At 49.3% G+C, this 14221-nt stretch overlaps 1 protein-coding gene across 1 annotated transcript in view; it reads right to left on the bottom strand.

Moving 5' to 3' along the window:
• HMCN2 (hemicentin 2) overlaps nucleotides 1-13706 on the bottom strand; it is a 161204-nt gene extending 147498 nt beyond the window's left edge. Inside the window, 1 exon segment of the mRNA XM_084799943.1 lies at nucleotides 13360-13706. Within this exon segment, the coding sequence (XP_084656069.1) occupies nucleotides 13360-13618 (259 nt within the window). The 5' untranslated portion in view covers nucleotides 13619-13706.
• Between the last annotated feature and the right edge of the window lie 515 nt (nucleotides 13707-14221).

The following is a 14221-nucleotide window of genomic DNA, read 5'->3' as shown; positions in this document are numbered from 1 at the left end:
CCAGTGGCCCCCACACGTACTAAAAAGCCGCCCCAGCCATGAGCAGTTCTGAGCCCATCCTAGCTGACCCAAACCCTCTCCTCAGGATGGTGGCGCACCTGGAGACCCAAAGGCAGGAGGGGACAGTAAACCAGCCAACAGTCAGACATATGCATATTAAAACAGGCCACTATCTGTCACGTATCAATTTAGCATAAAGTCCTTATAGCACACTAAACAGACAGAGAGACCGGCTGGGATGTGATCAACGCAGTCTCCCAGTGTGTCCTGGGCGGGGCAAAACGCAGGGAGGTTTTCTATACTGAGCAAAGTGCAAAAGGTGGGGGGGGGGGGCCGTTTCCACAGAGCAGTTTCACTTCCAGGAAAACACACATAAAATAAGAATAAATATATCTGGTTTTTAAAGTGTGTACTTCGAAAAAAATTAAGATTGCATATGTATATGGAAGTCGCTGAGATGGTTCACCAAGGCTTATGACCTGAACTTACTTCGCAGGAGCCGCATGGTGGAGGGGGAAATGGACTCCCAAAAGCCTTCCTCTGACCGTTACACTCACGCAGTCACACCCACAGCTAAAAAGGGGGAGGGGGAGTGTATGCATGTAAGTCAGATAAGTTGGCTATATATTGTTGCACACATGCACACACAAGCACACGCACACAGATACACACACACACACACACACACACACACTGCCTGGAAGGACATAAGAATACTAAACTTTGCATTTCTTGAACACTGTACTCTTAGAATGTTTTATAAACGTATATTCATTTTGCTGCTTCGGGGTCGAGCTTTGTTGTCTCGATGGAACGCAGGCTCTGTGCAAGCAAAGCGCGTGCTCCACCCCCAAGCCCTGCTTTGGCAGTGTTCGAAGGAAACAGATTACTAACTGGAAGGGCCTGTACCGCGAGCCAAAGCTTGACGAAGAGCAGAAAAGTAGAGCTTCCCGGACCGTTTGAACAGACTAACCCAAACACAAACCTCCTGCACCTGTCCTCAAGCGAGGAAGCCAGCTCAGTACAAGGGGGAAAGCTGCCATGAGCAGGGGCTGAAGCAAGGAACGTGGGAGCCAGTCACAACAGAGGGATTGTATATGTGGGTCAACCGGAAACAGACCCTAGCAACGCCACAACAAAAGCTGGAAATGTACCTGCTAAAATCAGTAGCCGTTCCCAAGCCCCACGGAGGATTACTGTTCTGCGTATGTGTGTTATTTTTGTTTTAAGACAGAGTCTCGTGTAGCCCAGGCTAGCCCCAAACTCTCTGTATGTTGGAGAATGGCCTTGAATCCCTGACCCCTGCCTCCTCCACCTCCCAGGGCCTGGGTTTACAGAGCTTGACCACCACTGCTGGTTTCATGTGATGCTAAGGACTAGGGTCAAGGCTCCGTGCACCTTAGTCGAGGGCTCTTCAGCTGGGCAGCGCCCTCAACCCTATCATGGGAATTTGTTTCCTTTCTGTTTGTTTTTGAGTTTGCTTTCTTATTTGGGTTTTTCTTCTGGTTCAGTTTTTGTGCTTTTTGCTTTTGGGGTGTTAGAAATAAGAAGTGCCGTCCTTTGCCTGCTGGTTTAAAAACAAAACAAAAAGCCAAAAACAAACTTCAAATCAAGAGCCAACATCTTAGGGCTCAGGCTGTAGCTCAGTGGTTAAGTGCACGTTTAGCACACATACAGCCCTGGATTTGTCCCCCAGCACCAAGAGACAACCAACCCGGGCTGGAGAGATGGCTCAGAGGTTAAGAACACTGCCTGTTCTTCCAAAGGTCCTGAGTTTAATTCCAAGCAACCACATGGTGGCTCACAACCATCTGTAATGAGATCGGGTGCCCTCTTCTGGTGTGCAGGTGTACGTGCAAGCAAAACACTGTATACATAATAAATAAATAAATCTTTGAGAGAGAGAGAGAGAGAGAGAGAGAGAGAGAGAGAGAGAGAGAGAGAGAGAGAGAGAGAGAGAGAGAGCGATGTAAGTGGCGTAATGAGACAGGACACCTGTGCCCACCACCTTTCCTTGATATCATTCGGTAAGCCCAGCTGACAAGGCAGACACTGGAGAAAAGTGAGAGCTGAGCGGGCTGGGGGGAGAGCGCTGCTGGAAACTGCGCATGCTCAGGAAGCCTGCGCAGTCAACCCCAGGAGCCTGCGCACAGTGTGCATCAACCCAGGAAGCTTCAGACACCACCTAAGCTTAGTTTAAAGAAAAATCTTGAGGGCCTAGGGAGCAGGCTCAGCAGTAAAGAGCTGGCTGCATGAGTGCGCACGTAAACACCAGCAGCCGTGATGTGAGTCCAGAACCCCAGCCAGCACTGGAGAGGGCGAGACAAGAGGTTCGCTGTGGCTATCTAGCCGGCCAGGCTAGCCTATCCGGAGCTCCTCGTTCATTGAGAGACTTTGTCTCCAAAAATAAGTTGAATGGAGACCAAGGAAGATCCCCAACACGAACCTCTGCCCCTGCCCCCCCACACCACCTGCACGCGCGCACACACACACACACACACACACACACACACACACACACACACACACTCACCTGCACACACATGGACACATGTAGATAACAACATATTGGCCAACATGGTACCTCATGGGAAAGAATGCAGTTAAAAATGATCTTAACTTAGTTGCTTAATCGGAGGAACTTGTAGGAGAAAATAAATAGAGCCTCGTTAACGGAAGTGTGCTAGGAGAGGAAGGATCAGGATTTTGGGGAGCAGGTAGATTCCTTCAGATAACCGTTATAACTAAATTCAAGATAAGGCAAAATTGTGAGCAAAATCACAGTCAATTTCTAGAAGACTTTAATTTAAATTTAATTTATTTATCTTTGCATCAGGATCTTACTAGGTAAGCCCTGCCTGACATGGAATTTGCTACGTAGACCCCAGGTTGGCCTCGAACTCATAGGGATCCATCTGCCTCTGATTCCTGAACACTGGGATTAAAAGTGTGTATCACCTACCTTGTATTTTTACTTGTGTGTATGTGTGTGTGTGTGCACACGTGCACATATATGGCCATGCACATGTTAGTGCAGGTGCCCCAGAGCCCAGAAGAGGGATTCAGGTCCCTAGAGCTGGGTTTACAGGCAGTCATCTGCTACCCAGAGCAAATGCTGGAAGCCAAGCCTGGGTCCTCTGTAAGAACAGCCAGAGTTCTTAGCTGCTGAACCATCTCTCCAGCCCAAAGCTGACTTTTTAAAAAGACGTTAACAACGGTTTTCTGTCACCTAATATTTCATCTGAAAGAATAAATACTTCAGAGCAGTTTTTAAATGAAGACGATGAGGAGATGGGGATGTTGCTAAGCAACAGAATCTGTGCTTAGACAGCACTTGGAAGGTAGAGGCAGGGGAGTCGGGACTTCAAGATGATCCTTGGGTACCCAGGGAGCCAGGCCACATGAAATTGTTCAAAATAAGAAGCAAGAAAGAAGGTTCTGGCTCCCGTCTCTAGCAGCATAAAAACAAAGAGATAAAATGAGGTTTAAAAATAGAAGAAGAAATTGGTGTAAGTCGATTTAAAAGGGGGGGGGGGAGGGCGTGTAGAGGACAAAGGAGAGCCTGGGCCTGAGTTAATAAGGCTGTTTCCCACCGGGCTAGGAGTTAAACGATGCTGAACCCGTGCCTGTCCATGCTGGGATGGATGGCAGACAGACGCGGCAAGCCAGGTTTGTCAGCTTTGCAACGGGAGGTTAGAGATAAGCCACATGTGTTCAGCCCAGCTCTACGTGGGAAGGTTACAACAGTGCATGTGGTAGTGATTTAGTGCTGGAGACATCAGTACGCAGGCATGCTCTGCTTGGAGGGATGCGGGTGTGTGCTAAGCATCCTTCCTGCTGCTGCGATAAGATACACAGCAGAAGCAGAGGCGGGGGTGGGGGGGTGGGGGGGGTGCAGAGAGGATGTATCTGGACCCAAAGTTAGGAGGTTATGGTCTGATGGCTGGCACACACCTTTAATCCCAGCACTCAGAAGACAGAGGCAAGTGGATCTCTGAGTTTGACGTTAGCCTGGTCTGCAGAGTGAGTTCCTGGACAGCCAGGGCTACACAGAGAAACTGTGTCAAAGAGAGAGAGGGGGGTGTTTATGGTCTATCGCATCAGGAAGGAACATTAAAGCTCATGGTGAGGGGAGCATGTACTAGGCCAGCTCGTGTGTCTACAGGTCTGGAAGTGCTAGGCAGCTTCTCCTGGCTTCCACCGGCTTCCTACTCCTCCCCCTTTTAATTCAGTTGGGGCCCTCAGCTGAAAGGGTCTGCTGCCTGCATTTAAGGAGGGCCTTCCCAGTCAGTCTGTCTTCTCTAGAAACCCCTGCACAAGAGCGTGCCCCATTAATGCCGGAGGTGTTTCTTCACCCAGTGAAGCTGACAGTCAGAATTAGCTGTTATGAGATGAGATGGTTATAGCTAGGCACAATGTGGGCAGCAGGATGGCTCATCGGGTAGGAGAGCTTGCTGCCAAGCCTTGGAGCCTGAGGTGGACCCAGGGGACCCACGTGGTAGGAGAGATCTGACTTCTGCAAGCTGACCTCTGACCTCCTTATGCATGCACGGCCCGTGTCTGCTCACATCCTCTCCCCAGTTGTGTTGTTGTTGTTGCTTTGTCTTGTTTTTTTGAGACAGGGTTTCTCTGTATAGCCCTGGCTGTCCTGGAACTCTCTTTGTAGACCAGGCTGGCCTTGAACTCACAGCGATCCGCCTGCCTTTGCCTTTCCGGTGCTGAGACGTAAAGGCGTGCGCCACCACTGCACAACAACAACAACAAAAAAAAAGTAAACTAGAAATACTGATAGAAGCACAAGTAAATTCTGTGTATACTCACATCTCCCTGCTCCGTCGTCGAAGGGGTCAGAAGCAGAGACCCTAAGCAAGCACAAGCGCACTTAGCACCAGAGCCTGGCTGCTGACGTCATTCCCCAACAAAGGCAACCAAAGTGTGGCGAGGGGTGCTCAGGGTTTAACCTTGTAGAGCTTGGGGCTGCAGCTCTGGTTAGCAGAGTACTTTCCCAGCATGCACTGGGCCCTGGGCTTCCATCTCAGAGTGGCATAAGGGGATATGGGGCACACCTGTGATCCCAGCACTCAGGGAGGGGAGGCAGAAGGGTCACACATTCAAGGTCACTATAGCAAGTTCAAGGCCAGCCTAGACTACATGAAGCCTTGTATAAAAGTTATAAATGTATCAGTAAATAAGAGCAATGCTTTAAAAGTTCTCCCAGAGCCAGGCGTGGTGGCGCACGCCTTTAATCCCAGCACTCGGGAGGCAGAAGCAGGTGAATCTTCGTGAGTTCGAGGCCAGCCTGGTACACGTAGTGAGTACAGGACAGCCAGGGCTAGTATACCGAGAAAGTCTGTCTTGAAAAAAAAAAATAAATATTTTTAAAAATTAAAAAAATAAAAGCTCTCTCAGGCTGCCCTAGGAATGTGCACAGGAACACAGAAGCCAAGCTAATGAGTTTCCAAGGACCAAAGCCTGAAGAGTGAGCCAGAAAATAAACAAAGTAGTCTTGGATCAGAACCAAGCTAGGAAAAATAAAAATAAAAAGAGATGTGCTTCTATGGCAAACAAGATACATACATGGACTACATGAAAAACAAGTAAATAAATGAGAAAGAAAAGACCACTCTCTTACACAAGGAAAGTCCCAGTCACTCCTAAAGCTTCCAAAGAGACAACAGAGGAAGAGCAAGGGTCCCCTTCCCACCGGAGGGCCACTGCCAGGCACGGCAGGGTGTGCAGGCCGCCCTGGGGAGAGTCCATCCTTCCTGGATACGGTAGCCCTGGCATCGGACCCTCTTTGTTCTTCTCCGACCCAAAGCACCTAACCAGCAAAGCATGGTCGTAAAATGCCCCAAGGCTGGAAAGATGGCTCAGTGGGTGAAGTGTCTCCTGCATGTACACCACACATGTACATCACACATGCACATGCATGCACATCACGTATGTACAACATGCATGTGTGTGCATGTACACCACACAAGAGCACATATACAGCACTTGTGCATAAATATGCACACCTCATATGGATATGAATGTATACCACACACACACATGCATGTACACCACATATGTGTAACATACATGTATATGTATGTATACCATGTGTGAGCACATACACAGCACACATGCACATAGAATACATACAGGACATTTCTGCTCGATCTTCACATTAATTCCAAAATCTAAAACTGTTATGGAATAAAACCTTGACTAAAAGTTTTGTTTGTTTGTTTGTTTGTATGTTTTTGGTTTTTTGAGATAGGGTTTCTCTGTGTAGCCTTGTCTGTCCTGAACTCACTTTGTAGACCAGGCTGGCCTCGAACTCACATCGATCCACCTGCCTCTGCCTCCCTGAGTGCTGGGATTAAAGGCATGTGCCACCATGCCTGGCCTTTTGTTTTTTGTTTTTGGGGTTTTTTTTTTTGACTGACTAAAAGTTTTATGAGAAATATAAAACCAGGCATGAGAGCACACACCTGTGATCCCAGCAATCATGAGTTCAAAGGTCCGCCTGGGCTGCATAGCAGAACTATCTCAAAAAACAGAAACAGGAAAATGTGGTGGGGCACAGTGGCAAATGTGGAGTCTCAGGACAGTCAGTGATTAAAGGCCAAGTTCTAGGCCAGCCTGGGCTACGTAAGACCCATCTCAAACAAAACAAACAAACAAAAAAGCTAGATATGGTGGCACACGCCTTTAATCTCAGCACTCTGGGGGCAGAGGCAGGTCAGTCTCTATGAGTTTAAGGCTAGCCAGGGCTACATAGCTAGCCTGACTTGGAAAACAAACAAACAAATGAGTTACCATCATAATAATAGAAAAACAGGAGTCCCTCTCTTAACATGTGTTACTAAGGCTGATAATTAAGATAGTGTGTTCCTGGCACAAGAATCGTCTTGCAGCAGAAAATCTGGAAACCCAGGCGTCCTCCTACTCTGGTAATTTGGGAACAAAGCAAGAGCCAGCGATGGAAAAGAAAGGCTCGGTCAGTAAAGTGCCTGCCTCCCAAGCTTGAGGACCTGGGTCCACATCGCCAGCACCTATGGAAAATCCGGGCGCAGTGGTAAGCAGCCGTAAAGCCTGCGCTGGGAAGGCAGAGGCAGGCAGATCCCAGGGGTGTGCTGCCAGCCGGCCAGCCAGACTGACTTGATGCTCTCTAGCTTCAGTGAGAGATCCTGCCTCAAAAATATGGTGACATCAGCCTCTGTCCTCTATGTACACACATGCGCATGCGTACAGGAACATGTACTCATAAGCAAATGTACATGTATAACACACACAGATGCGAGTACCTGCACCACATATCCTCATACACACACATGCACAGAGCAAGGATAACTTTACAAAATGAATCTAAATAAGTAATTATTTATTAATAATTTTGTTTAATTATAATATCTCATTATATTAGTTTTTTCTTTTTCTTTTTTTGTTTTTTTTTAGGGTTGTTTGTTTGTTTGTTTGTTTGTTGTTTGTTGTTTTTTGTTTTTTGAGACAGGGTTTCTCTGGGTAGCTTTGGCTGTCCACAAACTCGCTCTGTAGACTAGGCTGTCCTTGAACTCACAGAGATCCACCTGCCTCAGCTTTCTGAGTGCTGTGATTAAAAGCATGAGCTACCACCAACACCAACAACAATAACACACACACTCCAGCTATATGTTAGATTTTCTTTTACACTGTAGGCCAATTTATTTTTAATTAAAGGCATTAAAAGGATTTGATGCCAAGAAAATAAAAAACAAAACAAATAAATTACCTATAACTAATTTTATGATGAAAATATAAAATACACCATTCTAAGTATGCAAGTGGGAAAATGCAATGAAGAAAAGGCCAATAGATTTCTCTACATAAATGTTGAAGCCCTTCAAACCCCAGGAATCACAAACAATATGGAAAGGCAACTGACCAGGGAAAATACTGATCCCTCTGCAGAGGACACAGATCAGTGGTAGGGCACTTGAGTTCCACCCATCGCCCCCACAGGGGGTGAGCACTAAACAATGGTAAATTATTGACACCATCAACATAATGTGAATCAGGAAGTGAACTCATTAGGAAGAAAAGCATGCGCAGCACCCCCACTCCCCCAAAAGAACCAACAGTGAAACTGACAATGCAGAGGAGAAAATCACAGGGGGACTGAAGGATGGAGGGAGGGAGGGAGGGAGGGAGGAAGGGAGGGAGGGGGGAGGGCGGACACTCTAATGAACACTTCAAACTGCATTGAGCCTCAGAAGCCACGCAAACAAGATACTGGCCTCTCCCCAAACTCCCAAGTTGGGGGCATCTGTACTATGGCACCTCAAATGCCTAGAAGATGCCACAGACTTGGGGAGCCACCACCCACCTGCAGTGTAAGAAGTGGCCTAGGCACTCCACTGTGGCCACTGGCAATGTCACCCCGGGGAGTGGGGCCTTTGGAGTGTTTACTGGAGGGAAGCACAAATCCATCTGCATTTTCAGTCAAAAGCGACAGAGAGTCTGTCACTATTCCACCCTGGAAATTGTCCAGTTTGGCTCATCTGTTTGTTCTCTTGAAATGAGGCTCGCTAGCTATGTAGCCTGGCTGCTCTCAACGGCTCTAACCGCTCCTCCAGCCTTGGTCTCCGCCCCCCCCCCCCCCCAGGTCCTAGGGACTTACAGGCACTGGAAACCACACCCAGCTATGGTTTCTTAAAACTTCCTTTCTATGTTTTTGAATCTTTGTAGTTATTTCAGTCTATATGTATGGGTGTTTTGACTACATGTACATCTGTGGCCAGAAAAGGGCGTCAGATCCCCTGGAACTTACAGACTCCAGTGGTGGGTGTGCCCGCCCCCCCCCTCACTCCAGTGTGAGTGTGCAGAATAGAACCTGTGTCTTCTGGAAGAGCAGGCAGAGCTAGCAACTGCTGAGCTGCCTCTCCAGCTCCTAATTCATTTACTTATTGGATGTGCATAGGAATAGACATCGGAGGCCAACATTCGGGAGTCGCTCCTCCTTTTCCACTATGCATTCTTACGTCATCAAGTTTAGCAGCAAGCACCTTAACCCACTAAGCCATCTCGCTGGCCCTGCCTTTTGTAATGAAAAAAAGAAAAAACATACTAAAATTATTTCCAAAGCTCAAAGTCATTCTTTGTTTCCAAGGCTGTGCATCCCAGAAGCACCACCACCAAGACCCGGCATGCTCACAAACACACACACATACACACACACACACACACACACACACACCGCTCCCAGAACATGGAGCTGGTGGGAGGGCAGGGCAGAAATCCCTACATCTCTAGTTTATTGTCTACTAAAGGGCATTCCATGTGCTGATTTCAGCAGACACAGCCAGACCCCAGCTTCAATGCTTTTCAGGCCCATACAAGGCAATTCAAGGCCTCCCAGTCCTTGGCAGCTATGGGAAGCAGGCAGCAGGCAACAGGATTGGCTACATCCAGCCCCATCCCACCCCATTTCCACCAAAAAGAACTGCCAGACACACACACACACACACACACACACACACACACACACACACACACACCTGTCCCTACATGTCACACTGACAGCCAGCTCTCACCCAGCCAGCCATTTACCCTCCCCCATTTTGAGACAGTATCTTGAACTTGGGACTTGAACTTCCAATCCTCATGCCTCAGCCACCTGAGGCTGAGACTATAGGTGTGAGCCACCATGCCCAGCTGCATGTGTCATGTCCCGTGCCCCCAAATTGTCCCCCACTAGGCTGCTGGCCCCTCAGTATGAGTCCTAGCACCCCTCTCTCTGTGGGCCTTCTAAATCACTGAGCTTTTCTCCACTGTGGAATCTGGGGGTAGCTTTAGGGAAGCTGGGCGTAGTGGCGCACATCTTTAATTCCAGCACTCCCAAGGCAGAGGAAAGCAGATCTCTGTGAGTTCGAGGCCAGCCTGGTCTACAAGTGAGTCCAGGACACCCAAGGCTACACAGAGAGACCCTGTCTTGGAAAGAAGAAAAGAAAAAAGAGGAGTGAGGGGCCAGTGAGATGGCCCAAGAGGAAAGGTGCTCACACCAGTCCTAATGACCCCGTGGTAGAAGAGAACATGTGTCCACCACACATTTGCTGTGACACATCCACATACAAACATGCACATGGCAAGTAAGTAAGTAAAGGTATGTATGTAATTTAATTGTTTTTGAGTGAGGTAGCTACCAGGATGCTCAGGTGAGGGCACGTGCTCACCAGACCCAAGCAGAGGAGCCCCCTTCTTCACCCCCTGAGGTCATGTCCTTCCCAAAGTTCTTTCCACATTGTAAAATTGAACATAACATTGTTAGAATAAATGTTTACGCCATAGAATGAACAGTAGAAACCTGAACTCCAAAGAAACACAAGGCTCAGCACTTGGGAGGCAGAGGCAGGTGGAGCACTGTGAGTTCGAAGCCAGCCTGGTGTACAAAGTGAGTCCAGGACAGCCAAGGCTACACAGAGAGACCCTGTTTTGAAAAAACCATAAAAAAGAAAGAAAGAAAGAAAGAAAGAAAGAAAGAAAGAAAGAAGCACAAGGCTGCATGAAGAAAAGTGCATCGAGACCATGCATCTGAATTTGAGGTCCAGCTTTCTTTTCAGCTGTGCTCTTGTCTACTCTGGAGTTTATAGATGCACCCTCTGCACCAGAAATGGAGTGGTGATGCCAAAGCTTCTAGGATGTTAAACAAACAAAATGTTCATATGTCCTTTCTAAGTCAGCTAAGTGTCTCTAGAAAACCCCCTGGTCCCTCTAGAGCATCCCTGGTGCCTCTCAGGCATCCCTGGCCCCTCTAGAGGACCCTGGGTCCCTTTAGAGCATTCCTGGTCTCTCTAGAGCATCCCTTGTCCCTCTCAGGCATCCCTGGTCCCTTTAGATCACCCTTGGTCCCTCTAGAGCATGTCTGGTCCCTCTAGAGCATCCTTTAACTCTCTAGAGCACCCTTAGCCCCTCTAGAACATCCCTGGCCCCTCTAGAGCATCCCTGGCCCATCTAGAGGACCTTGGTCCCTTCAAATCTGGCTCTGTAAGGAGGAAAGGGAACAGGCCATGGAGCTTTGTATATATATTTTCCTTTAATGATGACTATTTAATTCTTTCTTCATGTCAGTTGCATTGCCAGTTTTCATTTCCTGGCAGCTAGAACGCCATTTCCAATTGGAAAGATTCCTTTACGTCTGTAGTAAACTTCATTCTGATGAGAATGTATTTTACTACCAATATTTTTTTTAAAGATGAGCATCATTCAAATTTTAATGGATTTAAAATGAAGTCCAGAGGTCTGGTGACATGGCTTGGTGGATAAAGGCGTTTGCCATCAAGCCTGTCAACCTAAGCTCCAGCTTTGGGACCTCACAGGGTGGAAGGGTAGAACCAACTCCTGCAAGCCATCCTCTGACCTAAACACACACGCCATGGCATGTGCGTACGCACACACACAACTGAATATTGAAAAATTAGAAAGAAAGAAAGACATAAAAGGAATCACAGATAAAACATGGAAGGAAAGAAAGAGATAAAGGAAAGGAAAGAAGAGAGAGAGCAAAGACTGGGGGGAAGGAAGGAAGGAAGGAGGAGTGAAGGGTTAAGCCTTGAAGGTTGGTGGCCCACACACCCACTCAGTGCCCACAGGGCATCTGAAGTTAGGGCCAGGAACGGGCAGCAAGTACAACCTTCAGAAGCCCCATTTTGTGCTCAAGACACTGTCTCAAGAGGCTGTCACCCCATCCTGCAATTGGAACCAAGTATTTTCAAGACAAACACAGTAACGGTATCATCTGGCAGGTGGCTTCAGGAAAGCCTGTTGCACCTAGGTCTCGGTCACTCCAACTAGAAGGCAAATGGCTGGGATGGATCATAATTCGGCTCCCCCAAGGGCAATAGCACCTCCGGAAGCCAAGACCAAACTAAAAAGTGGGAGAGAGTTGGGGAGTTAAAGATTGACCTGCGTGCCAGCAAAGACCCACCTCCACACCACACCCAATCTCAGTATCGCTTTGGGTCTCCCAGGAGTCTTTTCTAGAGCCCTGGTCCCTGCGCTTAGACCTCAGGAGCCCCAGCGAGCAGAGGAGCAAAGCTTCAGAAGGCAGAGACTGAAGACTGGAGGGCGGGGAGTCAAGCCCCGGGAAGATTCTGTGATTGACACCCACAGAGGGCGTGTCTCCTCAAACACTCCACCGCCAGCGCTGTGCAGAGACTGTCTTAGCAGCGGGGCCCTTTAACGCTAGCCTGGATAGACTTTGCGCCTTCAAAGAGAATAACAAATGCAACTCTCAGGAGTAAGGCAGGCGTATAGAGGAGCCCAAATCCATGCTTCTCTCCTCCTTAAGTGTAAATTTGAATTTTTTTTAATAAAAAAAAAAATGTTGAGAAGCTGGGTGCCGTGGCGCACACCTGTAATTCCAGCACTCAAGAAGCACAGGCAGGCGGATCTCTGTGAGTTCAAGGCCAGCCTGGTCTACAGACTGAGTGTACAAGGCTACACCGAGAAGCCCTGTCTCAAAAAAAAAAAAACAAAGTTATGAGAAGTAATTAGAGTTGCGGATATGAAGGACATCTCTCCTCTGTGTGCAAGAGACTTTCCATAGTGAGGCTTCAAAGGGAGTGTTTTCAACCCTGAGCTGAAAGGTAAGGGCTCTTGACTGCAGGGACAATCTGCAGGTGTCATGGAGACCTGCTTTGCTGAGAGCTAGGCAAGCAAAGCGGAAAAGGCAATAGGCTGAGTTACTCCAGCATGGGTTCCACAAACGGCTGCGCTTCCCCCGTGAAAAAGTGGCCTTTGGGATGTCCTGGCTCCCCCCATGCGCAAGCTGGGAGATGACTCTAAGAAAAACCTCAGGAAAGTAACTCAGTCGGCAGAGTGCTTGCCTACTGTGCATTGGCGCCCTGGGTTCAATACCCAGCACCCGATAAAGAAGATATGTTGGTGCAGTTCTGTGATCCGAACACTCTAGAAGCTGAGGCAGGAGGGACAGGAGTTCAAGGTCATCCTCCACTACACAGCAAATTGGAGACCAGCCTGGGCTACATGGGAATCCTGCCTCAAAAAACGGAAGGGAAAGGAGAAAGAAGGAGGGAGGGAGAGAAGGAAGGAGGGAGGGAGGGTGACAGGGAGGAAAGGAAGGAAGGCAATATCTCAACATGTTTCCCCATTTCACAGATGAAGAGGTGAGGCTGGGAAGGGTGAGGTCAAGCTAGAAAGTCTCAACCTCAGGGACAACCTGGGCGAGGCAGGAGAAGGCGTGGCCAGGAAGTGGGAAGATGCCAGAAGTCGCTCAGACTCTGCCATCGTGAGACCCGGGAGGGCCAGGTGGACCGAAGCCAGGGCGCGAGAGAGCTGGGTGAAAGAGGGGACCTCAAGGACCGCGCGGGGCGCTACCTGGGTCGTGGAAAGGGACCAGCGCATAGTTGGCGATGACCCGGCTGCGGTTGCTCAGGCTGCGCTCCAGAATGCGCGAGGCGCCGTCGATCACCTGCATCAGATCATCCCACATGGAGCCGGTGACATCGAAGACGAAGGCCAGGGTGGCATCTCCTGTCGCGGAGGACAGCGTCCTCGTGGGCGCGTCAGAAGTGATCACCGCCACTACAGTGGAGGTCGCCACCAGCAGCGGCAGGAGCGTCGCCCCAGGCGTCATGCTGAGCCGAAGGCTGCAGCCGCGAGGGGACGCGCAGATAGCAGTGCAGTCTCGCTCTAGCGGGTTCAACGGACCCAGGCGCGCCAGGGTCCCCCTGGTGGGAGCCCGAGGCGGTCCCTAACGCCCACCCCGCCTCCCGCACCTCCCCCACAGCGCCCCGCGGCGTGACTCAAACTTTCCCAGCCCCGCGGCTCCCTGGTCCAGCCCGGAGGTTAGAAGAGGACGCAGGGCAGACGGCAGGAGGGAGGTGGGGCCGCAGCCAAGGGCGAGGGATGAGGGTGCGGGAATCCGCGGACACCTGCTTTGCATTCACTATACCTCCACCCAGCCATCCCAGGGACCCCAGTGGCTCTGAGCCTCCCCGATATTGGAATTATCCTTGTCAAAATCAACAAGCCTAAGCCTCTAGTCCACCATGAGCACAGCATTTCACAGATATTTTCTAGAAGCTTGATACCATCCTGGCGGCGGGGGCGGGGGGGAGGGGTGCGGGGGGCGGGGGGAGGAATGCTAAGACCAAACCTATTTGATCCGGGACATCGGGACATCGGAGGCTTAGAGAGAGAGATGAACGCACCTACTAAGTGATGTAGGCAGCATCAG

Source organism: Acomys minous (genome assembly GCF_964271855.1).
Source record: "Acomys minous genome assembly, chromosome: 10".
Lineage (NCBI taxonomy): Eukaryota > Metazoa > Chordata > Mammalia > Rodentia > Muridae > Acomys > Acomys minous.
The sequence above is the reverse complement of the archived record's forward strand: the minus strand, read 5'-3'. Positions and strand labels throughout refer to the sequence as shown.